The sequence below is a fragment of the Babylonia areolata genome, chromosome 4 (assembly GCF_041734735.1).
Source record: "Babylonia areolata isolate BAREFJ2019XMU chromosome 4, ASM4173473v1, whole genome shotgun sequence".
NCBI classification, from domain to species: domain Eukaryota; kingdom Metazoa; phylum Mollusca; class Gastropoda; order Neogastropoda; family Buccinidae; genus Babylonia; species Babylonia areolata.
The window spans coordinates 35,534,549-35,562,158 of record NC_134879.1 but is presented as its reverse complement, the minus strand read 5'-3'; the positions used below and the strand labels follow the sequence as shown (position 1 = coordinate 35,562,158).

Genomic DNA, 27,610 nt, shown 5'->3' with positions numbered 1-27,610 from the left:
ACAAAAAATGGAGTAATTCGTTTGCAGAAAGTTGTTAATTCCCAAACGAGTCTCGTGACTGAAGCAAGCTGCTAGGCCTACCGTCTGATACGTTACCCCACGAGAACTGGGCGAGTAGTGCGATGGCAATGAACTACGACGGCATGAATGGCTCTGATATGGACACGTCTGACTCTAGAAAACGTCCGTTAGATGGAGATACAGACAATGGGGTCACCAAAAGATCAAACCAAGGTGCAGTTGGGAATGTTTTCTGTCTGGTTTTATTTCGTATTTTGAGTATTTGCATGCCTTGAATGCCTGCACTTAGCAAGATGGCGGATCTTTAGCAGCCGGCACTGTTCCGTTCGTTGTGGATAAAATTTTGGCATTGTGGCCAGTGCAGTTACAGAGTACCATGCAGATAAAAAAAAAGTGACAAATGAACTTCATTCCTTCCGCCTGACTGCACGCTTTTAAGGAAGTTTTATCAGTGACGAAGTTTACTTTCATTTGCACGACGGGCAGAGGTCGAACTCTACTCCGGAAATTCATGTACAAACATGTGCCTTCTTTTATTAACAATTAATTAAAGACTGAATTTTTGGATAGATTGCAGTAAGAACAACACAGAAGAAGTAATTATGGTTTTTCTAGTTTCCTTTGTCCGTTATTCTGATCGCCATAGTGTGACGAGAGTAACGTATTTTTTTCCGTGACGGTCACCTCCGCCATGCCGCGAAGGACATCGTCTACAGTTCGCAAATTATGACGCAGACCGACCTAAATTCCTGCTAGATTGAGGTGAAAAGAAACATGCTGCATCCACGAGACAGTTCGGACTATTCCATATGGACAGGTACAGTTTAAATTCAGCTAAGTTTCAGTTGTGTAAAATGACCGGTTTGCAAACCAGCCGGCCGCACCGACCTCCCCTTTCCACGCAGGTTTCGTTCCAACGTGAGATTCCACCCACCAGCTCCCACAGGGTCCACTTTATTGGATGATGTTCGATTGCTGCCCACGTGTCAGCTTTGCTAATGGAATAGATTATCAGGCAGATTTTCAGTCGATTTTCGTCAGTTTTGTTGGTTCACTTTAACCAGTTGTGTTGTCAGGTGGTGGTTTTGAAAAGAAAACATTCCAAGGGGCAAAAGTGTTCTGCAAGAACTGGGAAAAGACAAATATCCAGCAGTTATTTTATGCCAAATGGCATTGTTTTATGATTCCTTCTGTCATGGTGATGATGCAACTGTTTCATTTTGTTCAGTTTTGGATTCTGTCTGTTCCCTTCTCTGTATCTTTCTCCTAGAATTTATTTGTTTTAACAGAGTATGCAGTGTAGACCAGCCAGTTAGTAAAAGCAATAATGACTTGATTTCTAATTTTTCTTTGTGTCTTTAGTTTGTTTTTAATCTGATCAGAATGCTTTGATGAGAATAACCAGACTGTTCTTTTACTGACATTGTTCTAGTTGGCATAATGTGTGAAAAAAAAGGTAAAAGCTTCACTTTGATTTCATTCATTCATCATCACTTCCCATTATGAAAATGACATGTTTGAATTGTGATGTATTTTTGAATATTCATTTATCTTTTAAAAGAAAATGCTGGTTATGTTAAGTTTTCCAGATTTATCATTGTGTGAATATTCGTAGCTGTATTCTTGTGTTGTATTTAAACTTCATGCATTCATCATTTGTAAAGATTGAAGATCATGAATACCAGATTTGTGTGTTGCCAGTCATATGTTCTGATCCCTCAAAATTCAGAATTTGGAACATCATATCATGGATTCATGAACACTGACTATCCATAGCGATCAGATAATGTCAAAAGTATCAATTATCATTGATCATTATAATCATTATTTCCATATTAATCAGTTTTCTTTTCACACATTATTTATGTTCAGACTTTTTCTTCCGAGCCTTCAGCCTCAATGTCTTCAATAAATTACATCTTGTTGAAGTGTTTTTCCCCTCTTTTTCAGTCATCCATCTACAGTTATATTTTTCTCCTAAATGTTCTGTAGACCTCATCTCAACTAGTCATATATATCATCAGCATTGTTGAGCACTAAGTTTCATCCTCCTGCACTCAACATTTCCCATGGCAGTTCTGATTTCATTATCTCTTCATTGTCAGATGTGTGTTGAACTGGTGACCTTGTCCCTGTAGTTGATCAACAATCACTGAACTACTACCACTGTACAAGGACTTTAATTTGCATGCATGTTCAGCAGTTCTGGTATTGGCCAATTTTCTTCTTTCTTGAACATTAGTGTATACGGAAACCACTCAGCATTATTGTAAAGCTATCAAGTTATAGCGCTGACATGTAATTATTCTGTACCACTATTAGTGTTGCGGAGATCAAGTGGAGCAGGGCATACAGGAGAGGAATTCTTAGCGCATGATACATGACAGTTGCAGGGCTGAAACTGAAACTTTTTTTGAGGGAGGAAGAAAAAGACTTCAATTTTACAGCTAAGGGACAGAACATGTGAGCTGTCAGCCGGGACTTTTCTTGGCAGAGCTCTACGGTTTGCACAATGAATTAATGTGTTCTGTTTCTGACTTTCCACAGGCCCCTCTCCTTCCAGCTATTCATCAGGGGAAGGAGGTAGGCAAGAGAGTACCACCAGTCCAAGATCAGACTTGAGTACTAGCATTACAATAAAACGAGACATGACAGGTCGAGCTTTTGTGTGTCTTCAATGAATTTCTGAACTTAGCGGAATGAGTCATTGACTTACAGTGACTGATTTTGTGCTGCAATGGTTATGATACTTTCATAGATTGTCCCTTGTGTGGCATATTCTTTGTGTGGTCTGAAATGTTCTGGAAGCATGCTCTGAAAATGAGACCTACAGAAATGGCTGCATCAATGAATGGTCATTTTGTCAAGTGTTTAGGCTGTTTATCATGAAAGTTTATCACAGAGGGAAATATTTCTGTTTCTACTTAGTTCTTTTAATTTTATGCTGAATCCTGTGCATAAAATTCACAGGATAGATCATAGACTGACGGAGGTTGGTACGAGAGACTGTTGACAGAAAATCATAAATGTCATGCAGTTTGGATTTAATAGTCCACTTTTGGGGGGGCAAGCCCACTTAGTGTAAAGTAGAGATTAAAAAAAAAAGAAAAGGATAAAACATTTGTGTGTTGAAAAATTGGAAGTGGTGTTATAACTTGCCAACACTATTGAATAAAAGTGGTATGTATCCAGTATACATATATGTACAACTGAAGAACAGAAGATAATTTTATCATTGGCACTGCCAGTGAGATACATTTTTCATTGAAAAACGGCAGAAAAAAACCCAAAAAAAACAACCCTTAGAAATGTTTAAAACTTTAGAAATGTTTTAGTTCACAATATTTTTCTATCAGTTTTCCTGCTCAATGAAAAAATGTCAGATTCGTAAGACTAAGACATCTGAAAAAAAAAAAAAAAATCAAGCCATGGAATTTAGCTCGGTGCAAGAATTTGACTGGACATGAATATCCCACAACCACAGGTACATGTATACACAAACATGTACATCATAATTCATATTCGCATTCATTCACACATTCAAACATACATATTTGCACACTGGGCTCACAAAGTGATGGACGTGTGTACACTCACACACACACACAGGCACACGTAGACACAAGTGTGTACGCACATGCACACACACACACCACACCACACATTACAGCACAACACAACACAAACAACATGAGGGCTCAGTTTTCACGTTTTGGCCATTTGAGAATATCAGTGGGATGAAAGTTGCAATGGCATATTGTCACTTTATCCCCCAGGTGAAACTTGATGCATGTTAATTGTTAAGTGAAGCGTACTGCATTGGAAACCAGTCTCCTGGATAATCATGTCTTTGTACATGCCTTTTGTGTGTGGCGAGTTGTGTGCAGCTGCCGCAAGAGATGCTAAGGGATAAATCTTGGGTTCATTTTCACCATGAAACATGTTGGTCTATTGGCACACAAGATTAGGAGATCATGAAAAAGGAAAGATCTTTTCTTTTCAGACCATTGGACAGTGTGATTTTCATGCAGGTGTTTTGAAAGCTTGCTTTCAGTGCATGATCTTTTTATAAAATTTGATTTTGGCATGTAGAATACATTTTACCATTTGAGACATCATTTACTGAGTTAGGGAGGCAATGATATATAATCACAATTCTGTGCATCTATTGAAGTTATATACTGGGCATTTACCTAGAAAGTTGACATCAGTTGTATGTGCATAGTGTTTGCAAGTTCATTACATTTATTTTACATTCATTTGTGCTCTACTTTTTGTGATTCTTACTCTATTCTGTATTACATTTACTGTAATTTTCACTGTAACAAATGTCGTAAGTCTAGTTTATATTTCAGGTTCAAATGTTCATTATTTGATTTTTGAAAAGAAAGTATGTTTATTGTTTTGTGTTGAAAGTATTAACATTTTAATTTAAGCAAGTCACCAGTCATTGAGTCATCTTTTTCCTTAATATTTATTATCCAAGATCATTGGTCAGTCTCATCACACACTTTTCATAAGAACCTCAATTCTCATGTTATTTAACAATGATTGAAATCAGTTCGCCTCTTACATAATCTTCCCTTAGTTCATCATACTTTATAAGGAGAGATAAACAAGAAGTTCTAAGCATATCTTTGCATTTTTTTGTAATTTCAAAAGAGTTGAAATTAATAAAATAATATGTACAATCTCAGTCATTGGGGGAAAGAAAGAGAAACAGAAGTTACCATAATCATTCTGGAATTTTAAGCAGAGTATGTATTAAATTTAAAGACTAGGATTGTTGGAGTAGGCCAGCACAATTCCCCTTTTCACATCAGTAAAAGTGAGAAGATAAATTCAGACATTGGAACTGAAGTATGGTCAAAGTAGTGGGCATTGAAATATTTATTGTTATATTTCTTCAGATCAGTTAACTGTTTTCTTTCAGTCTGAATGAACATTGACATTGGTCTGTTTTTGTTGTTGATTTTGTTTTTGAATTAAAAAAAAAAGTCTATTGATTATACTGATTTCATAGTAGTTTATCTAAATTGGGAATGATTGCAAACAATAAATTAATATTTGAGGGCTTTTTCTTAATTGTTGCATGTGTTTTTCAACTTTTCAACATTTTGACTGCATGTACTGATGTGATTGGTAGACTTTGGTGTTTTGCGTGTGTATGTGTGTGTAGAGGGGGGTGGGCTGTGGTAATGCACATGTGTGGGTGTATAATATTGTTACGTAGATTGACATGACTGCATGCATGCTTTGTCCATTAGAGTATTTATTACACAAACATAGGAAGACCACAAACATGAAAGTTAAGCTAATGATTTAAAATTTTGTAGAAATGGAAGGAAAGTTCAGATATATTTGAGAAAGCTTTAAATTTATTAATCATGAGGGAGGTGAGACGGAGGGAACCTTTTCTTCCCCTTTTCCTTTTATTTTTAAAACATACAAACAATATGAAATGCATTGTTGATCAGGGAATTTGAAATAATATTTAGCTTAGCAGGATTTTAATGCAGCATTTGCACACAGTTTGGTACAAGCTTTTATTGAAATGGGTCAAGCAGTTCATGAATAAATTACTGTCTGCAGTCAGTCTGTTCCACTGTTAACTCAGTTAAAAAAACTTAGTAAAACTTAAAAGTTTGGGAACTGTCTGTAGTCCAGTGTCTGATTCATTTTCAGCTGTAAGCAGCCACTCTGACTTAACAGGATACATTTACTTTCTCTCCATCTCTTGTACCCCTTCACTCATTAAATTTAAAAAAAAAAATTTTTAAATCATCTCATTTTCACATCTTCAGTGGCAAGACCTCTTCCTCCCCGTCCCTTTTCTCATGTTCATCTGAATGCTTAGGCACACACATACCTTATCTGTGGCAGTTCCAGTTTTGGATGGAACTACCAATGTTAAGTCACCATGAGGCCATTGCGGGAAGAGATGTTGCACTGCTGCTGAGTCACTTTGGTGGTTTTTAGTGGTGCCGAAAGTTGCTTAGATTTGAGTTTGGAAAAAAAGAAAAAGAAAAAGAAAAAAAAAAAAAAGAAGAAAAGAAAAAGAAAAGGCTGGAAATTATAGGAATCTCTGATTGAACCAGATTGAGCGAGTGTCTTTTTTGGAATCTCTTCATGTTCATCAGTACTTCTGCCTGCGTGCCTTATGAAAATGTTATGGGAAAGGAAAGGGGGGGGGGGGGGGGAGAGAAAGAATGATGAGACTGGCCTATCTTGTAAAGATGAGATTGAAAAGATGAGACTGGTCATATGTTAAGAGACTGTAGTGTTTGTAAATAGTTGTGGAATCAGATCTCTAGTTTTGTTATTTTTGCATATGTATATTCTTTTGTCCATGAACTACAGATAATGCCAATGTTTCGGAACATGGGGACTTGGATTCATCCCTCACCCAACATAGTGAACAATCTGGTTAGTATTATTCAAAGGAAAAAAAGAGTGAGAGAAAAAATCTGGGCATTAATCCAGTTGATGTGAGCAATAAATTGAATAAGAATTACAGATCTTTTATACAAATGATATATGTCATATTTAAAACAAGTGCACTTTATAGTTTATTATTTCAGCATTTATTTTCATATGTGTCCTTTTTTTGGCATCACAGACATTCAGTCTTTGTAGATTGGCATGAGGTAGTGGGAAGTTACTATATTCTGTGCATTGTATTTATAGCGTATGTATTTAAATTGCTTTGATGATAATATTATTTTTATCTATTAATTGTTTTCTCTGTCACAGCTTCTTTCACATCCACAATCAGAAGCAGAATATGGAAGACATTTTTCTTGGTTTTGAATGACCGCAAAGACATTTTGTTAGTAGTAGTCATGCAGTAGACTACAGCAAATATAACAAAATGACCTGAGGACTTTTTTTTCTTCAGGAAATTATGAATAATTTTTCCATTACAAGAATGAAGATGAACTTCTAGATTTTAATCTGTGCATCGAGTGTTTTGAAAAGAAGACTTTAATTCTGCATAAAAACTGCTTGACAGATGCATGATGTGTCAGCAGTATGAAGTACAGCAGTATTGCTATTAGCATGTACAGGGATATTAGATATTTTTATGTCATAGAGTGATCTAGTCATATCCACCAGTTTGTGATTGTCTGGATTTTATTAACCTATCCACACACCGAGAAATTTTCTACAGTGAGGTATCTAGTATACACATGCTTATGGAAACAGACACTGGTGTACACACACACTGGCGTGAGTGCAGACACATGCATACACAAACATACGCACGCACGCATGCACACAGAGGTTTTGAAATACTGGACACATTAAATTGATTAATTTATTTTTAGTCATGGCAGTTAACAAATACTGTTTGATGCCTTTCTACTTTTGAATGGCAGTAACAATGCTTGATAATTGTTACAGTTTGTATCAATGTATGGTATTTCCTTCTGTCAGTATATGGTAAGAATGAAAAAAATAATCTATGGGTACTCTGAACTTGAGCCAAGGAAATCTGAAGAAGAGGGAAAGTGATAATGGGGAGGGTGGTGGTGGTTACTCTCAAGGGGAATTCTACAAAAAGGTCATACATTGGAGGTCATTTGTAAATGGATACCCATGGTGACAGTATGAACAAAGAACACAGTGCATTGTTCTAAAAACAATAGTTTGCCGCTGCACTGCTTGCTTACTGCTTAGTGCTACACACACACACACACACACGCACGCACACACACACACACACACACACGCGCACACACACGCACACACACACACACACACACACACGTATAGTGGTATACACAATCAGATTCCCCCATCCTCCAACCCACAGATTCACACACACGCACACATTATTGCACACGCACACATTATTGCCCACACTTTGAGTAGTCATCCACTATGGAGGGTCTTCTGGTGACTTTTGTGGAACAATTTGAACATTTGATGCACTGACTTGACAGTGTAGAACTTCATAGGAACCACAAGCTGTTTTCGTAACACCTGGTGGTGTGTTAGGAAAAAAAATATTTTGTTGACTGACCGACTAAGAGGGAGCTCCAGAATAAGTTGTTCTGTGGCCCAGCTATGGAATTGGTGTCACCTTAACTTTAGTTCAGGGTTGCGTGTGTGTGTGTGTGTGTGTGTGTGTGTTTATAAAAAAAAAAATATAAATTTTTGCTATAATACAGTACAATATCATGAATATGTTTTAGATTATTTGATGTTAGGTTATTGTGGCATGCCTGAACAAAAACTAGAGAATGATTTCACAATGTATTTTTATTATAATCTTAATGGGAAAATACAAAGATAGTCGACATTCACATTCACTTTTATTATTACTATTATTGTCATTGTTGTTATTATTGTTAGTCTTTCATGATATTGAAGTGTGCAGGATGAGGGTTAAGTTGGGAACAAAAGTAAGAAGCAGTCTGATTGTCGTTAATGTTAGCATTGATAATAATTATAAACTCAACCCGAGAAATTTTATCCCTTTAATTTTTATTGAATTTTATTGTAACACTATCAAACAATTATCCTGGGCCTTTTATAGTTCATCTTCTCTTGAAAGAAAATAATAATTAAAGAAAAAGAAAAGAGAGAGGTGGGGGTGTGGGGGGGATTACCTTCATAAGGTTTACACAATGATAATATATGGTTATATGTACTGTATATGAAAGTGGAAGTCTGAAGAATAAAATAGACAAAAAGAGCCCAGATGATAGTAAATCCTGATGGCTTGTGTGCCCAGAGAATTGAAATGATAAAAAAATCCTTCATTCCTTGAAAGAGAAAGTGAAAACCTGGACTTCTTTATATTGTTTACTTAGTTTAATGTTTATTGAAACGATCAATGTTATTTTAGACCTTTTGATGGGAGTTGCAGGATAGGCTGCCATCATAATCTTCAGTGTCCCTTTTCTTTTTGTTTCCTCATCTGTTGCATTTTCATTACATTATTTTATTTTCATTGATTTTGCCATATGTATAAACTATAACTAGTATAAGGCCCAGGATTTTACACTTCGTTCTCAAGAATGTATGTATACTTGTACATATAGTATATACCATTATTTCACTGACATTGCTTAGTGACATTCAAGTAGAATGAGGATGCTGTCTTCATTTTACCATGATCATATTAATTATTATTGTGTCATGTTTTTTTCTATTATGTTTTTTGGTGTGTGCCCTTGGCGGTGTGTGTGTGTTCATTGGACGCCCACCTTGACGGTTGGTCATCTGCCATAAATCATCCTCTTCACCATTGTGGTTCCTTCCTTCATCCATGTCATCCCCTGCTGTTTCATTCCTTTTTGACTCACAGATCATGAGATTCGGGATGGTACGTAGCACTTAATATTAGTTGTACCTTTTTTTTGTAATATAAAAGCCAAGTAAAGCTTTTAAATATTCATTTTATTGTTCATTTTGTTATTTGGTGTCATTGAATTGCTTTTTGTATCAAGCGGAAAGAATATTTGGGTGTCCACTGATAACTATAGAGCAGAGTAGGCTAGGGTGCCCTATTGAACAGAAAAGCACTATTTTGCAGCGAACTTAAGAACACAGTCTGTGTACCCCCAAATATTTAAAGATAATCACGTGGATGCTTGCATACACAGATATATATTTGCATGTACAGAAACTCACTGCAGGGCTGATGGCCTATTTTCCCTTTTGTATATGATGTAAATCCTTATTGGGGAAAACATTTTTTTTAATCAAAAACCAAAATCTTGATGACCGAGTATGAAAGAACACAAGTCCCAACAATGTCCCTGCATCTTTTACTAAGCTGCAGACACATATTGTGGTCTGTGATGCTTCTGGTGAAGTAGATAAAAGCCTATTTGATATTGCAGAAACATTGATTTACACATAGTTGTTTTTTTTGTGTGTGTGGGTGTATACTAGAAGTAGCAGCTTTTCCCCCTTGTTCACTGACCCAATCGGCCCACCTTTCTTGGTGTGTAATTGGCTTTAAACCTGATTGTGTGTGTGTGGCGTGGCTGCATGATTTGCGTCTTGACTTTTGATTGCCTTTTTCAAATATGCGTCATACTTTTTATTTCCTTCCTTTTCATCAAGATGTGTGTGTTTGTCAGTGTGTAATGTGCGTAAGAATTTATGTATGTGTGCACCTCTTGTCTGTCATTGGTTAATTTTGTTCTGTCCCCATCACCAGAGTCAGCCTGTCCAGTTATGACTCACACACTTGTATTAGTTGTAATGACCCCTTTGACATTCAGGGAATGGGTTTTAAGTGGATCAAAATCTTTCCATAATTGTCACAAAGATCTGTTGTAGGCTAAGAATCATAAGCGCTGTTTTTTGGGGGTGTGGGGATGGGATGGTAAGTTGAGAGGGGGATATGGGGTGGGGGTTGGGGGTCAGATTTACCCTGTCATGAAAAACAATTAAAAGCAAATCATAACATTAATTAAGTGAACAAATCAATTTTTTGAAAGGTGATGCCTAGTTTGGAAGAAAAGTCTGTCTTTGAAGTTGTATGTGGGATCACCCCTTCTACGCACTCATACTTTTAGAAATGAACTATGATTATTTTTAGAAATTGAAGCTACGTGTTTGATACATGGCACTATTGGCATCCAGGAGTATGCTTATTATTTTTTTTAGATTTAATTTATATCATACATTGTTGTTTTGTCAGTTTTGATGTATGGTTCATTGGCTGTGGTGGTTGTGGTAGTAAAATCTTCAGCATTCAATTTCTTTTCAAAATGAGTGTTATGGTTGTGTAAAACATGTCAGTGACAGACATGTGTATAGTTTCAGATCTGCGCCTTTTGTTTTTTTTTTAATCTGAACTCTCAGACAAGAGTCTGTTACTCGTGTTAGCTCTGTGGGTGGTGTTTTCATGCCGGTAGTCTCATGGGTGGTGTTCTAGTGTCATTTTCATGGAGGGTGCTTCAGTCTTAATGTTACGGTATCTGTAATGTTATTTTCACAGAGGGTAGTTTAGTTCCATGGGTGATGTGTTAGTGTTTGTGAACTCAGTCTCATGGATGATGTATCAAATGTAGTCTGAAGTTGAGCACTATACTTTTAGTCTCATGTGTGGTTTTTAGTCTCATATGTGGTGTTTAAGTGTTGGTCTCATGGAAGGTGTTTAACTTTTTAGTGTTACTGTTAGTCTTGTGGAGGATGTTTAGATGTTAAGTCTCACAGAGGGCGTTTTAGTCTCAGTCTCATGGGTGATGGTTTAAATGTTGTCTCTTGATGGGAATTTTTATCTCATGAGTGGTGTTTTAAGTGATCAGTCTCATGAATTTTGTGTTAGTCTTTGTCTCACAGGTGATATTTTCAGTGTTAGTCTCACACAGGGTGTTTTAGTCTTTGTATCATGTGTGATGTTTTAGTGGGCTGTTCCAGGGGACAACATCCACCTCAAAATCCTCGTGCCCAGCATTGCTGCCGGTGCCATCATTGGCAAGGGAGGGGAGACCATCGCACAAGTTCAGAAGGAGGCTGGTGCCCGTGTCAAAATGTCCAAGGCTAATGACTTCTACCCAGGTGAGAGAGAGAGAGAGAGAGAGAGAGAGAGAGAGGTATATATAGGATGCCTTGTTAAGTGTTTTTTGAAATGTAATTCATTGAAAAAGAAAGTGTCATACTCTCTGGTATGACATGACACAGGTTTTTCATGCATGGAAGTAAGTTTTGAAAAAGATTTGGCTTGAAGCAGTGATACTGACAAGTGGTTGCCACGGTTTGATGTAGTAGTGGCAACAACTCTGACATTAAGAAGTCAAAAGGAGACTTGATGTGGGTTCACAGTTAACTTTTTAAAAAAGAAAAGACAAACAAGAGTTATGCTGGGAACACACCATATGGGAACATTTTGTATACACAGTGTAGAGATGTAAAGCCAGTGTTTCCAGACTGTCCTTGAAAGTGCTGTGTATTTTTTTTGTTATTATTTTTTATGCAAAGTGCCATGGCTGTTTTTCATTATGTGTGACAGGGATGGGGTGTGGCTGGACAGTTGTTTTTCATTATCCTTTGTGATTGTGTGAAAGGGAAGGTGGGGAGGCATGTGAGGGGAGTGAGCTACATTATTACTGAACTGGAAAAATGTGAAGGAAGAAAAAAGGACACAGGCTTGTACTGATTTGGAACCTTTGTAAAATGTTTAAGTTTGTATTCTTTTTGTATTTTGATAATTGTGAAATTTGTATTAAGATTTCTTTTTATTCCCCACACCCTTTCTTTAAAAAAGAAAAAAAAGAAGAAAAAAAGAAAGGCAAAACAGAACCAAAAAAAGCCAAAAACAACCACAAAAATATATTTTGAAAATATATAGCTTTCTTAAAAACAGATAACGATCAAGTTTAAAGACGGTTTAGGTGTAGACTCCGCTGATGCTACCACTTGGATCCGACATCAGTATGTGTGTGTGTGTGTGCGCGTGCGTGTGCATGTACAATACTGGAAACACTTTCAGGACATTGCGGTGAAAAATCAAAAGTGATGTAAAAGCAATACTTAACCTATTTTTGAAGAGTTTAGATATATCTTTAATGAAAAATTAAAAAAAAGGAACAGGGGTATTAAAACTGACTTCAATAAAAATCAGCAAAATGTTGACCAAGGTGACAGGCGTGTCGTGCGTTACATGGTTTCCACAAGGCACTGTTTTTTAAAGAAAATAACATGGCCTCATGCAAAAGGTTGTTGCAATATGTAGAGACACTTAAGGTGATGTGTCATATTAAATCTGAGAAGAAAAACTTGTGCTTTGAATGTAAGCTCCTGTGTAGGTGGAGACCGTAACTCGCACAACATTTTGGCTTAATTTTTCACAAACAATGGAAAAGCTGTAACATGGACATCTCTTGATTTGTTTTAGTTCAAGTATTAAAAGCTTTCTCTCTGTGATAATAATTTGCACTTGGGTATAGTCATTTTATGTAATTGAGATATGTTGTGTGTGTTTCATGGAATCCAAGTACCAGGTATTATTAAATAATCTTGTACTGCATCAGGCAATAATGGAATAAATCTGTGTTTTGACACTTAGATTCTGTTGATTCAGGAAATTTAATAGATTTCAATGAGTTTTCACTAAAAGTTGTTTTTAAACACTGGTAATTATATTTTGTAGAACCTGAAAGTGCAGGCCTGTTTCCTTCTGTAATTGCTTCCAATAAGTTTGCTGGATTTTAAGCAGTTTATTCGTTTGCTGGACTCAAGAATTTCTTGAATAATAAATTTTGTATTTGTTGAATGTCACACATTGATACATGCAAGCGGCAGTGCACTAATATTTAATCCATCCTTTCAGTCAGTTAAATATTAGGTTCCTTGAATAAACATAGAAAAAAATGAGTTAATTCTTTGCTGGGATTCCATCCTTGACTGCATTTTCACTCCTTGATGTGCTTTTAAGACACTGAAAATATGGCACCCATGTTTGTCAATTGTTTGTGTTGTCAGTATCTGAAGTCAGTATAAAGCAGAAGTACCCAACCCTGTCTTGCAAAAACTTTACCAGTGTCTCACAAGCTGTGCAAGGAGTTAAGGGCCAAAACGCTTGAATGATGGGGGCTTCTTCTTTGAAGACCTTGTGCTGTCCAGCTCTCCTTAGAGTTTCTTATGTTTGCAACACACACACACACACACACCACACACACACACACACACACACACAGAGAAACACCTCTGACAAAATGCTTTGACTCTTGTTTCATACGATAAGGTGAAGTAAAAGTTGCAATGAAGTGAAAAGTGTTGCACATGGGAGGTCATACTTGTCTATGATAAAAGTGAAACTGTCAATGATATACATGTGAATCACTTCCACTGTAGCCATTGAACTCTTCTCTTGGTGAGACAGCTGGAATCGTTTTTTGTCCTCATAGATTAGCATGCGGAATAGTCATTTTCAGATAATGAATACAATTCTTGTCGCCCGTCGACAAATAAACAAAAAAAGCGTAGAGATCACGACATGAGCCACATCGAAACAAAGTCTCGTCTCTGCAATAACTTATGCTCACTAATAGCTGACTATTAAGAACTTTCTGGAAATTTTAACAGCCAGATATCTTATACTGGACCGTGTGATCAGAAAACGATCATCGTTTGCGTTTCCTACATCGACATCAACCTCTTGCAGTCTATACAGCGCTGCTGCGGAATCAACAACTACGAGCAGTTTAACTATTGTGGGAATTTTCCCTCACTGGCAACATTTCTTCAGGAAACGCAAACAGTAATGTTGAGAATATTTTTTAACTGTCACGACACATGCAGTGTTGCAAAGACAAAAAGTTGCACCAAAAATGCTCCGTATCATGTGCAGTCATTTTTGTGCGATTGAAAAGAAAGAATTCTTTTTTTTTTCTCGTTTGTGCGGATTCGCATAGATATGACACAAAAAAATAATGCATATAAATGTCATATTTTGCGAAATGATAAAGACGCACAGAAGTTGCACATACAATTTAATCACAAGAAAGTTTTTGTTATCTTAAAGCACTGCAGATATCACAGAGGATCGTTAGTGCGCTACTGTGGAAGTGATCGCATTTTGAGAGAATCGACCATTAAGCATTATTTTACTGAATTTTTGTCCTGTAAAACAAAGCTATTGTAATAAATAGCAAAAACAAAATGTATAATTTCCTTTGTTTGCTTGCGGTACGTATAGACCAAACACCAGAGGCAGAAACATGTGGAAATTTTGAGTGGATGTGCCGCATGTTTCATAGCGTCTGATGGTGACGATTCAGCCAATGTGTAGCTGGTGTTTAAACTTGCAAGGGCCATGTGGTTTTTGTCATGTTCACGTTAATGTCGTTGTACACGCACACTTTCAGTTCAGAGTGCAGAACACAGCCACGTTGATATATCACTGAGCCAGGAGGATGTGTCATGTGCGTCACACGTGGAAGTGGAATGTACTGTGCTTGAAACAACTTTAGTGGAACTTGTATTCAGCTCCAAATATCCATAAAGATCGTGTGCAGGAAGATCAATCCCCAGAGGTGTGATCTGGACTAATTTTATTTCATTTGAATCAGTCCTTTGTTGTAAGGGCAGAATGCAATGCAGGCGGTGTCAGTGGAAACTAACGAAATGCACAAACACTGTATTTTTGGATGCGTCAAAATCCTCCTCCTGCATAGTGTTTTGCTATAACTTGTTGTCAGCAGGTTTACTGTTTTATTTACCAACAAAATACAGTTATTTCATGATTGTATTGCTTTCTCTGATAAGTTGTAAAAGTTACAACCCATTGTCTTAAAAATCAGGCAAATATATTAGGTGATGAAGGATATGTTACTTTGATGACCAAATATGTTGGCAAAATCACTGAAATGAAAAATTCCACCAACACATGCAAAGGAAGTCATAACTAAAGCAGAAGCTGAGGACCCCAGTATTTTACTGGGTGTTTCAAGTATTGCACACATGCGGATATAGATAGATAGATAGATATAAACCCCTGAAACATACAGTGATTGGCACCTCAAAGCTGGCCATGAGTATATATGAAGGCCCAGGTAGTTTGCTTGTGTTCCATGGCTTCCTGATGTATGAGTGAACCATGCTATATTTGCAGGAACAACAGAAAGGGTCTGCCTCATCATGGGCCCCGCAGAGGCCGTCAGAAAAGTTCACATTTTCATCATGGAGAAAATTCGCGACAAACCTGATCCTAGTCCTAAACCTGAAGATGCCAAAACTAATTATGAGAGGCATCGACAGGTAATTGAGGTATTCCACTTTTTCCATCATCCATCCCCTGTCTCATCTCCACCTCATCCTCTCGTCGGAGACTTGGCATTTCTTTTTCCACATGGTAAATATATTGGTTGTCCTTCCTGCTCCGCCCAGCCCATCTCATCTGCGCAACGTGTTCATGGCATGAGTGAACAGTTTTTGTTTTGTTTTGTATATGTGTTCGTGAGTGTGTGTGAGAGAGAGAGAGAGAGGTTCATTTTCATGTGTTAGGAGGGACAGTTTACTGATTTAATTTTTTGTGTTTTTTTGAGAACTTGTACACCACACTCGAAACTCATGATTTTTCAAGGCAGTTTAGGGAAGGAAAGGGATGACGTGTGTGGTTGTAGGTATCTTATGGTCAGTTTGCTTTAACAAATCATTGTTCAAGAGACAGAAGCAGTATTTTCACAAATTCTGGTGACAATGATTCAGTCAGAATTTAACATTCTGTTTAGACCACACGAAAAAGTTATTACAATTTATGTATGGCCACTTGAAACAAACGATGATTGTGAAGAAAGCAGGAGAAATAATTTACAGTAGAAACTGGGTTTTTTTTTTGTCACTGTCTGTGGCCAGAGGTGTGACTTACTAATTCCCTGCTATGTGGGTAAACAGGCCTGGTGGGTGTTTGTGTGTGTGTAAAGTGTCCATGGAACTGAATTCGTGTTTTTTGGTTTTTTTTCCTTTTCTTTTTAAGTAAGGCTGTCTTGTTTGTTTGCTTGTATTTGTTCACAGAAGTTTGAAACTTTCATTCATGAGACCATGAACATATTTTGCCAAACACCATAATCACCTTTTTGTCACTCCAATGGAAAAAAAAATCATGCTTTTTTTCCACATATCACCATTCATGAAAATTTCTACTGATCACTCCTGTAGATGGTTTTTGACTATTTTTTCACTTTTCACCCGAATGAGCATCTTTCATTGCTATAGACTGCTTTTCACCTGTCATCAAAATTGCTTTTGTTTATTGCTGGAGATGGGTCTTTTTTTTCACATTTCATCCAAAATGGTATTCATTGCCTTACATTTGATCAAAATTGATATAATTCAGTGCCAGAGATAGTTTTAGACTGCCTTTTGGTTGTTTACATCTTCCAGCAATGATATTTTGCATGCATGCAGGATTCAAATCTGAAAAGGACCATTGTTGAAAAGCAAGTGCCAATTCTTTCGCTCTATCCATAGAGTAGGGTGTGGATAAATCCTCTCTGATCTGTATGGATACACATATAAGATTTATGTTGATGACTTGACTGATTTTTTGATGGTGTGATTAGATAGGCACTTTCTCTTTCTGTGTCGTAGTTTGCTTTGATATTGATTTATTTTATCAGCCCGAGAAGCATTATATATTTATTGAAGTTTTGGTGAAGAAGAGTTGAAAAGTTGATTGTTTTATTATTAGACTTTGTTGCATTTTGTAAGTCTGTGAATGTCGGAATGTCTGATTTTATAAATTTTTAAAACTCTTTCTTTTCAAAGGAATTACAAAGTGAACTGAAATGTTTATGAGATGTGTTCCAATAAAGAGAAACTGTGAACTTTTAATTGTAAGTTGCGTTTACACAGCTTGAAGTTTTAATTGATGTTATCTTCGTTGTCAGGCACAGTACATGAGGGAGGGTAGGGAAGAGGAATGCCCTTCTGTGTGACATGTTCAAGAGGCAGCCAGATATATCTCACTAGCACACACTGTTACACCCTAAAAACAAGAAAATACTACTGTCTTGTTTTGAAGCTAGATATCATTAGCTTAGACTTAGATTGGCAAATTTATGGAAGGAATTTTGTTTTACATAAAATCGCGTGACGTGATTTTACAGAATTGTCATACTTACAAAACAGTTGTGATGGAGTAATTGGGGATTCTCATACATACATTGATCACTTGTATGCCCATTCACACAGCCAGCCGCTCCTGCTTCCACTTCATGTCAACTTCAGACTGTTCAGCTTTTGTACTTCTGTCACAGCCATCACCTCACTGACATCATTCACTTTGCTGGGTGCTGGTGTGTATATAGAGGCTGTCCATAGTGTTGTAGAATCCTAATAACGCCCAGGACACTGATGTGATCGCTATGAACAGGTTGTTGGTGTGTGGTTTGTGCAGGTTAAAGTGTTAGTACCCAACAGCACAGCAGGTATGATCATCGGGAAGTCTGGGAACTACATCAAGCAGATCAAGGAGGAGAGTGGGGCCTATGTACAGATATCACAGAAGGCCAAGGAAACCAATTTACCAGAGCGCTGTGTAACGATCGCGGGTAAGGGGTGACCAGGCTTCTTGTGTGCTTGGAAGGGTGGTGAGAGAGAGAGAGTGTGTGTGTGTGTGTGCGTGTTCGTGAATTGAACCTTTACATTTACTGACATAATTTACTAATCTACCATGACTCCTTGTGAAGGAGCAGCTGTTTGGTTTGTTTAGTGAATTGTTCAGAAGCCTGCATGATAAATAGATCTAGTTACAGATGTGATACAATTCAGCAGTACATCCCTTGTGATAGAATAGTCCACCTACAGATCCCCCTTATTTTTTAGCCTGGTATTGGTCTAAAAAGCATGGCAAAAACAATGATGGTCACAGTTTTGTTCTGCACACTATTTTTATTTGCTTGTTTGCATACATTTTCATGTACTTGGAGAAGTACAAATGATTTCCCCCCTTGGACAGTTGCAGAGAATTGTGGATGGGTGTTGGGTACATGTGTATGCAGTGTGTGTGTGTGCATGTGTGTGATGGGCTTACTTTTCACACAAGAAGACAATGGTATTATGTTGCATTTGTTTACCCACCCAGTGTTTTTGATTTGGGGGGAATGGTATGTTGGATGTGCTAGTTTTCTTGACATATCATCTTCTGAAGTGCATCATGTCTTCAGTTTGGAAAGAAAACAGCAGTGGAGCACATGATTTATGCATCGAAAGAAAAATGTACAGAGTACAAACATATCCTTACAAGTTTGATAATAGGGCAAGAAAAAAAAGCATGGGAGAGTACATGAGGAAAGCTGTGTGTGTGTGTGTTGAAAGCAGTAAGATGGAAACTTAATCTGACTTATCAGACCCAGAGTGATGTTGGAACAAATGTCTTTTTTCCCCTTCTTTCTTTTTCTCATTTGAACCTCCTGCTACCCGTCCTTTCTCCTGTCTTTCTCCCTGCCTTGTTTGAAACTGAACCACCATTCATGGGTACCTACCATCTTAAAGGTGAAAAAACACCCAAACACCCATGAGATGTGTCCTTTGAATAGAAATGAATAAGAATACAAGACCAGGCCAGGGACATTTTAGTATTAAACAGTTGTTAAATTGATGGTAATATTCATTTGCCATATGAGTTTAACCTTTTTTCTGCCAGGGAAACAAGAAATGTAAGTTAAATTTAATGGCCGGTTTTTCCCCCCCTCAAAAACGGGTATATTAGTTCAAAAGATGTAAGTGCTTTGTTATTGGAGAGAGACCCATAAAAGTATATATATTCTGAAAGTTAAATGAATAAAGAATACAAAACACATGATGTTTTCCAATTTTTTTTGTTCCAAAGACATGCACTTGTTTTGAAATCAGTGTTTTTTTGGTTTTTTTGTCAGGTTTTCAACTTGTTTATTACAAAGATTAGTCTGGTCATGTGCACAGTAATGTAATATTTTCTGGACAAATGGGTGATAACTGTACACACAAATTATAATAGAACAACCACAATATGAAAAAGACTAATACATGATTTATTGTGACTACTTCATGTGATAACAACATAGATGTGATTGTCCTGTCCTTTTTGTCAAATTAGTTTTCTTGGAAAAAAAATCATGCTCATCAGTAAAGTCAGACCCAAGAACTGTTTCATTTCACATTTGTATTTGTCCATGCTGTTTGTCTGGAGAACTTTTTTCTGCATGCCTGGATTTGCCTGTACCTGTTTGAGTTTCTGCTGTGCATACACATTGGTTTCCCCAACAAATTTCTGATTTAGATTACAAAAACGGAGAAAAAGTCATTGCAGTCTGTGTTGTGTGGAACATTTTTCAGTCTACTGTCAACAGTAAAGTTGGCAATAACAGGCTGAATATTGTTTGTTGTCCCTACATTGAACCCCTCAAACACAGTAAGGTACGCCCCCCTCTTCCCCTTCTCTGACCCGGTACACTTTGTCCAGTTTCCCACAGTCCCCTCACCCTATTTCTACCTCTACACCTCCCCTACTTTGGCTCAGTGCCAAGAATGTCGCTCCCACTGTGTACTGCTGCTATTTTGGCCATGTCACTGTCAGTCATGTTGGTGGAGTCTGCTCTGTACAGCTGGCGTCACACATTTTCAGTCAGTCTTGCCAGTCTCTTCATTGCCTCCTTTATTTTCTATCTAATTGTCCAATATGAGTTCATCATTGTCTTCTTCTTCTAGTGGACGCTTAAATTCTTTCTCAACATCACCTAAAGAAAGCAATTTTGGTTGTTTAAGTTGCACCTCTATCGCAGAGCATTAGGTGGGTTTCACCATTTTGCTGAGCACATGACAAGCAAGTCAAAGCACAGCCAGTAAACCAACCAAATCATTCAAATGAAGGACAACGTCATGGCTCAGATGGGTTTCTAGCTATCAATAGAGTACAGAAAGATTTCCTAAGCTGAAGCTTCCTGTGTTTTTGTCAACGAACTTAATACAAACCAGGGAAAATTCTGAATATTTCCATGACGAGTTATCTTGTCACTATGGCATTGAAGCATACATGACTGTGTGGATGAGTTATCTCATCATACAGGCAGCCTAGGGGTTAAGGGCGGTGCATTGCTCTTCCCACAAGTTCAAGGCATAGAGAAACAGAGGCAAAAACTTAAACCCGCCCTGACACCCGGGGTAATTATTATATTATACACCTGACCTTGCCTCGCTCTCTACTTCACAGTAAATGTCATGCTCCCTTTGTGTGTGTGTGTGTGTGTGTGTGTGCAGGAGAAATGGAAGCGAACAAGAAGGCTGTGGACATGATTCTGAGTAAGATAGTGGAGGATCCCCAGAGCGGGAGTTGCCCCAACATCTCCTACGCAGACTACACAGGCCCCGTGGCCAGCTCCAACCCCACAGGATCTCCTTTCGCCAACACCCCCTACACACAGCAGCGCAGCCAGGAGATGGTCAGCAACAACAACTACACGGCGGGCAGCTTTAACAGCTTTGGTGTCAATGGCAACAGCTTCAACATGGGGGGTGGGGGGGGCATGGGCTTTGGGCTGAACATTGCCACCTTGACTGGCGGCGGCCCCATGACGGGGGCGGCTTTGGAAAACCTCAAGATGACGCTACGGAACTCAGGCTTTGCTGATCAGGCCACGGAGGAGATTGCTGCGGCGATGAGCACTTTAGCATCGTACGGCATTCTAGGCATGGGGCTGGGGCTGGGGCAGATGAACACGATGAACACAGGGATGGGAATGGGGGCTCCTGCAGCGCCCATGGGGGGCGTCGGACAGGCGGGCATGCAAGGAATGCAAGGTATGCAGAGCATGCAGAGCATCCAGGGGATGCCCATGGCGTCTGCCTCCACACCCACTTCTTCCGTCTCTAGCGGTTTCTTGAACACAAGTAATAACTCCACATCGGCTGCCAGCATCTTTGGCCCTGTGGGATCGACGTCTTCAGGGTTGGGGAGCTCGGGCTCCACGGGAGCTTCCTCCAGTCTTTTCGGGAGCTCCTCGCCCAGTATAGCACAGGGGGAGCGCTATGGGGGGAGCCCAATGCTCAATGACTCCTTCACTGGAGCGGCCGCCAACTATGCGACCCCTTCCACCGCTTACACCCAGGTGGGGGCAGACCGCACAGCAGGGGTGGCTGCCGTCAATATGAACCAGAATTCGTTCGGCCTGGGCACCGGTATGTACAGTCCCACAGAGGACAAAGCCAATGGCACCACCAAGCAAGATATTGAGGTCCCTGAGAACATCGTCGGGGCCATCCTGGGGCCAGGGGGCAAAGGCATTGTGGAAATCCAGCAGTTCACAGGCACCAACATCCAGATCTCAAAGAAGGGGGTCTATGCGCCAGGCACACGGAACAGGATTGTCTCCATCACAGGAACGCCCACCAACATAACACGTGCACACTACATGATCCAGCAGCGCATACAACAAGAGGAGTACAAGAGAGCTCGTCAGGCATCTCAACGTTAGGACGCTTTTAACTACCTAATATTTATTGATTTTTTTTTCATTGTTCAGTAGCTGTCAGTTTTTACTCACCAGACACTGTTTCACATAAGGATCCCAGTTTAATAAAAAGGAAAATATTGTAATACACCTTCCATTTATACAATAATCGTATTCGTACATATGCCTTCAAGCATTATTGCTTTTTGTTATTTGAGTGGTGGTCTGTGGAGATGGCTAAGTCACAGCATAGTTATCTTTTTCCTTTCCAGTTTGTATTGGCTTCATTTTTCAGATTGTCATATTGTGTATAATGTATTCAGCTGATTTGTAGTTTTCTCTCAGTCCATTGCATGGTTGTCAGTCAGGACTGTTTTTTTTTGTTTTTTTTGTTGTTTTTTTCTTCTTTTTCCTTTTATAAAAAAAGAGTTTTGGTGTGTAAAAGACATGGACAATTCCACTCCAACTTTTCGACATGATGGAGCATAGAACGAAGTTTCTGTTGATCTCGCACTCCCTGAAGAGTTATGGTGATAGATCCAGTTAAACTGACCTCAGATCATGGCTAGACGGATGGTCTAGCTTTTGTTCCGCACACATTTCGTCTGACAACATACTGACTATGCATGCAGTGCCCTTCTGGGCTGTGTGTGCTGTTCGTTTGTAATGTCCAGTGCGATTGGTCATTGCATGAAAAGCAGGTTAACAGAAACACTTTATTGTGGTGATGGCGGCTCAGGATGTTGTAGTTTCAGTGTTGTTTTGTTGTCACGTTTATACAGTGATGTTGTATAGCTCCTCTCCTCTTTCTTTCTTTTGTGTTGAGATGCCATGTGTGTGTGTGCGTCCCTTATAACATGTCTGTGTTTGTAGGCTGTGGGCATTGTGCACATTCTGGAGAGGATGTGTGCCTCGCCTGTCACTGTTAGTGTGTGTACTTTTTCTTTTCCCTTTTGTACATACAAAAGGTGTTCCGACTAGATGTATGGATACATCATCATGCAAGAGAAGTTTTGTATTATATTTATATAAAAAAAACCAAACTATACATAATATTGATGTATATTGATGTGTAAGGATATCAGATAAAGTGTATAAATGTTACTGTACAAAGAAGTTCCTGTTTTAGTCAAACTGATGGTTGTATTATTTAAGTCCAGTTGTTAACCACGTACTATATAGTGTATGATTTAAAATATCACAGTGGTACAAAGCTTATATTATGATGAATCCTATTTATTTTGAAACCGTGTAGATGATGGAGCTCACTCTGCAAGTCACCTTGCATCGGTTGTCCATAGCATTGTTCTGTTGCGTTTGTCAAAAGGAAAGAGCTGTGAGTTTCTGAATGAACGGGTACTTTATATATCCATCTTGCCTTAAAGCCTTTCGTATTGTTAGCGTTCACATTGTTTTCATTTTGGAAGGCAACATGTTTGATGGCATTATCTTTGTATTCCATTAGTTCTCACTTTGAGCAGGATAAATGTTTTTTGCCATCAGCACCAACAGTGTGTGTTTGCCATTACAAGCCTCACAGTACAGGTTGCAGATATGGTACGAAGTCACCACTGGAAGATTTTCTTTCAAAACAGATGCGGGATTCCAGCTCGGCTGTTCTGGTCTAGTTGTGCCGTTGTGAACTTTGATTGGAAAACCAGGAAATATCACAGCAGTTTCTTTGCATTTCATTCATGACACTGTTGTTACACTGCAGATGACCCATTTGCTAAAAAAAAAAAAAAAAGGTAACCATGAAATACATTGTTAAAAGATACCCATGAGATCTGGATATGTCACAGCCCGATGTCTTTCCTTTGTTGAGGTGGTGGGGATATTTGCCAATGGCCAACGCAATCAGCATAAAACAGCAGTTCTTGACTATTGTTTTCCAGGTCATTTGCACATCCCTGGCCTAGCTAGCACTCATGTTCACATTCATTTTCAAGCATGCTAAGTATTAACATGAAGATATTGGATACAAAATTTAGTTAGTCTCTGGGTTTTTTTTTTGATAGGTTGTATACTTGTCTATGTTTTTTTTCTGCCTTTTTCTTTTCATTTGTTGTTGAATGGCATTTTGCTCCACTTGGAATGTAAGTAGTGCTGTGGTAGATGTTTAATTTATGCTTGTTGTTGAAATGACAAAAAAGGAAGAAAAAAAAAAGCATCAAGAAATACACCTGTTTTTAATGTATGTGATACAGTTATTTATTTGTGTATTTATTCAAGAATGACACTAACAGGTGATAAAGATCATTTCTTACATTTGTAAATTTTGCATCTTTTTTTTTTTTTTTTTTTTGGTACAGTTGCTAATCACAGAATGCTACTCTTTCCAGTTATTTATTGTGAAGACATCTATCTGTGTGTGTTCTTTTTTTTTTTTTTTTTTTTTTTTTTAAAACTTTTTATTCATAGATTTTCAATTTTAAATACACATACTTTCCAAATATCAACCACTGAATCTATCTGTTCTTATTTTTGTTTGGGTTTGAGGACACTGTTCGTGCGTGTTTATATATATATATATATATATTTTTTTTTTGTTTGTTTTTTTGTTTTTGTTTTTTTTTTGTTTTTGTTTTTGTTTGGTACACTTTCACTTGCATACTAAAATGCAGAATGTATGGGTTTTCACTGACACCCATATTCTTGGATTCTTGTTTACTACTTTTTATAAAAATAAAAAGTTTTTTTTAATGGGGGTGAGAAGAGAGTGATGTTAAGTGACTGAATGTAATCATTTACAAAACCAGACAAAATCATGAAGAAAACCCTTTGAGATCCTTCTGATTGTTCTGTCCATCTGTCTCACCCACATCATTTAAGTGTATGTATTTTTTCTAGTCTCCCCCTCCCCCTCCCCAGTCCACTATTTTAGCATCTCTTTTGTTTGTTTTGAGAAAAATCAGATTAATGGATTAATGAAGAAGCAACTACGTATTGTGAACGATACTTGGATTGGTTTTAATCTTTCCAGTATTTTATTTTTTGTGTTGTTCGCCTTTTCTCCCTGTTTCATCTGTTCAAATAATTTTTCAAGAAAGAGTATGTATATAAATATATATGTTAAAACTGACAACATGCACATTAAAGATTATTCCCATTTCATGCTACTCAAAGTGTTGTATTGAGATCAGTGACTCCCATTTTGAAAATAAATATTTTATTTCATTTTGAGATGGTGACCAATCTTGAAATATTCATTTTTAAGGTATGATATAAATCATGATCGGTTAGTCTGGCTGTTATCAAAGAACCACAGACACTGAAGACACATTGAGTAAATATCCATCAAGATAACACACACCTTGTTGGTCTGCCTCCCTTGCTCATGCATGCGTGTGCATTTCTTTGTTCCCATCGTCACCATTTTCAAAGCAGCTTGTTGGCCAGAGGCAGATACCTCAGTCACGTCTCGTGTTGGTGGGTGCATGTTCAATTTTTTTTTTTTTTTTTTTTTTAATTCAAAGTGTCGGTGCATGGGTGGATAGCATTGGTGTGTCTGGCAGGGAGGAATCCAACGTTTAGCTGTTAAACTGAAGGAATGGGGCAGGTTTCACTGGTTGTATTTAATAAAATCTGGTGGTTCCTGTTGCAGAGGTTTTCCATCTACCCCTGAAACATTGCAGTTTGACCTGCCATCGGCATTGGTTTAATGTGTAATGTGTGAATTGACTATTCTTGGACTGAATTGTGGAAAGCGAACAGTGCTGTCTTGGGCATGAGTTTGTTGAAAAATTGTTTTAGCAGCTTCAAACTAATTTCCTCAAGAAGTGCAAGACCGTACTTTTTATATTCTAGAAATGTATTTTCTCTTAGTTTGTTTTTGTTTTCCCTTATCTTTGTACAGAAACCCAAAATGAACAGAAATATACTGGCTTTGTTCTTGATTTATCTTTTTTTTTTGTTGTTGATGAAAATTGGGATGTGGCAGGTGGATGGATTTAATTTTTAGAAGGTTTGGTCAGAGCAATAAACTTTCCCTTTTGCCTGTGCCTAACGATATCAGATTTGGTTTTGTTTGGCTCATTGGATAACCCCTCCTCCACCCCAAAAAAAGAAGAAAAAAAGTGATAGATTCTCTCTCTCACTTGTTCAAAAAAACAAAGCGTGGAAGTGACAATTTTCATTGATCCTGATCCCCCTGAGCTGTAAGTCTGGTTTGTCTTTTGTTTTCCCCCTCCCTATCTCATACACCCCCTTCCTCCTTTCCCCCAGAATGTTGTGTGTGTGTGTGTGTGTGTGTGGTGGATGCAGTTTTAATTCTGTTTCTTTGTCCTGACGGATTTCTTTTTTTTTTTTTTTTTTTAACAAGTCTTTCTGTTTATTGACAAAGTTTTTGTCACGTTTGAAATGTTTTTAACTTGTTTCATAGAACTAGATCAGTAGATGGGAGGGGGAGGGGTGTGGAGGGGGGGAAGAACATAGAAACATAATCTTGGTCAATGAAGAGAGAGAGAGAGAAAGATTCAGGTAATGTTCTTTCCTCACCTTTGAAAAAAACATAGCTTGAGCATTCATGTTGAAATGGCAGACAACTGCATCTATCTTATCCCTCCGAATGAAGTTCATAGGGAAGGTGGGTACACCTAGAAGAGAGAGAGAGAGAAGTGTGTAAAAGGTATAGGATTTGAACAGCTGAAGAAGTAAGCAATGGAAAAGTTCGATGTCAGTCAGGGTAGAAGGTGTGTTATGCAGCACAGTGTTTGTGCAGTGGACAGTGTCAGGACCCCCAGCTTTGCTCTGAGAACAGAGTGACCACATGTGATAACAGATTTTTGCTATGCATAGAATTATATCATTGATATTGTTAAACTTTTTGTTTTTCTCTTTTTTTTTTTTTTTTTTGCTCTCCTCTTAGGTTTCCAACAAAGTTTACTGGCTTTATTTTATGTGTATAAATGTGTTAGTTTATTTAATTAGAAGTGTTATCTGTGTTACTGTTATTATTTTTATGTATATTTAGAAGTGATATATGCGTTGTTGTCATTTTGTTGGTGGTTTTCATGTGTGAGAGTGTGGGTGTTCTTTCTGTATGTCCTAATATGAACTATATCCTGGTTATATATATATATATATATATTTTTTTTTTTTGATTGAAGAACTGGACTCCAAATGGTCTTGATTGTCATTTCGCAGAAGTGTGTATTTGTGTGTGCATGTGTGTTGTGCGTATGCGTATACAGACTAAACAGGTACTGTCAGACAGGATAGTTTTTGGATGCTTTCTGTTTTACGTATTTATTGACTGTTTCCACTTACCCTCTCTTCTCTTGCTTCATTTGTGCAAGATATTACTATAGACTTCGTTTTAGTAATTTATTTAATTCTCTGTGTGTGTGAGGGAGAATATGTGGTGCAAATGTGTGCGTGCACCTTCTACCCTGAGATAGCAGAAAGAACGAAAGAAGGAGAAAGAAGCAAGACGTGCTGTCTGGAGTGATACATGCCATCTGAATCGTTTTGAGAGTGCACATGAAGACGTCGGTGCAGGCTGCAGAATGTTACTCGTGATGATTATGCAGTTCCAATGGAGTTTAAATAAAATGAAATAAAAGCTGAACAAAGTGGTCACATGTCCTTGTTCCATGGCTTTGTCCAAAGAAAAAAGAAAGTTGTATTGATTTGTCTGAGAATATGGATGGAAAACCCCTTTGGGTGTGTGTGTGTGTGTGTGTGTGTGTGTG

The 27,610-nt window shown here is 38.0% G+C and overlaps 1 protein-coding gene across 7 annotated transcripts; it reads left to right on the top strand.

Moving 5' to 3' along the window:
* The first annotated feature begins 80 nt into the window (after nt 1-80).
* On the top strand, nt 81-27,495 carry LOC143281113 (RNA-binding protein Nova-1-like). Of its 7 annotated transcripts, none has more exons than XM_076586081.1 (8): nt 81-234; nt 2,569-2,604; nt 6,382-6,447; nt 9,338-9,355; nt 11,407-11,547; nt 15,602-15,756; nt 17,888-18,041; nt 20,728-27,495. In XM_076586081.1, the coding sequence occupies exons 1-8, from the start codon at nt 123-125 to the stop codon at nt 21,939-21,941; spliced, it is 1,896 nt and encodes a 631-aa protein (XP_076442196.1). In that variant the 5' UTR covers nt 81-122; the 3' UTR covers nt 21,942-27,495. The 7 variants fall into 7 exon arrangements, with proteins under 7 accessions (XP_076442196.1, XP_076442198.1, XP_076442197.1 ...); XM_076586082.1 differs by having other exon boundaries at nt 82-234; nt 15,602-15,747; XM_076586083.1 differs by lacking the exon at nt 9,338-9,355.
* Nucleotides 27,496-27,610: the final 115 nt, after the last annotated feature.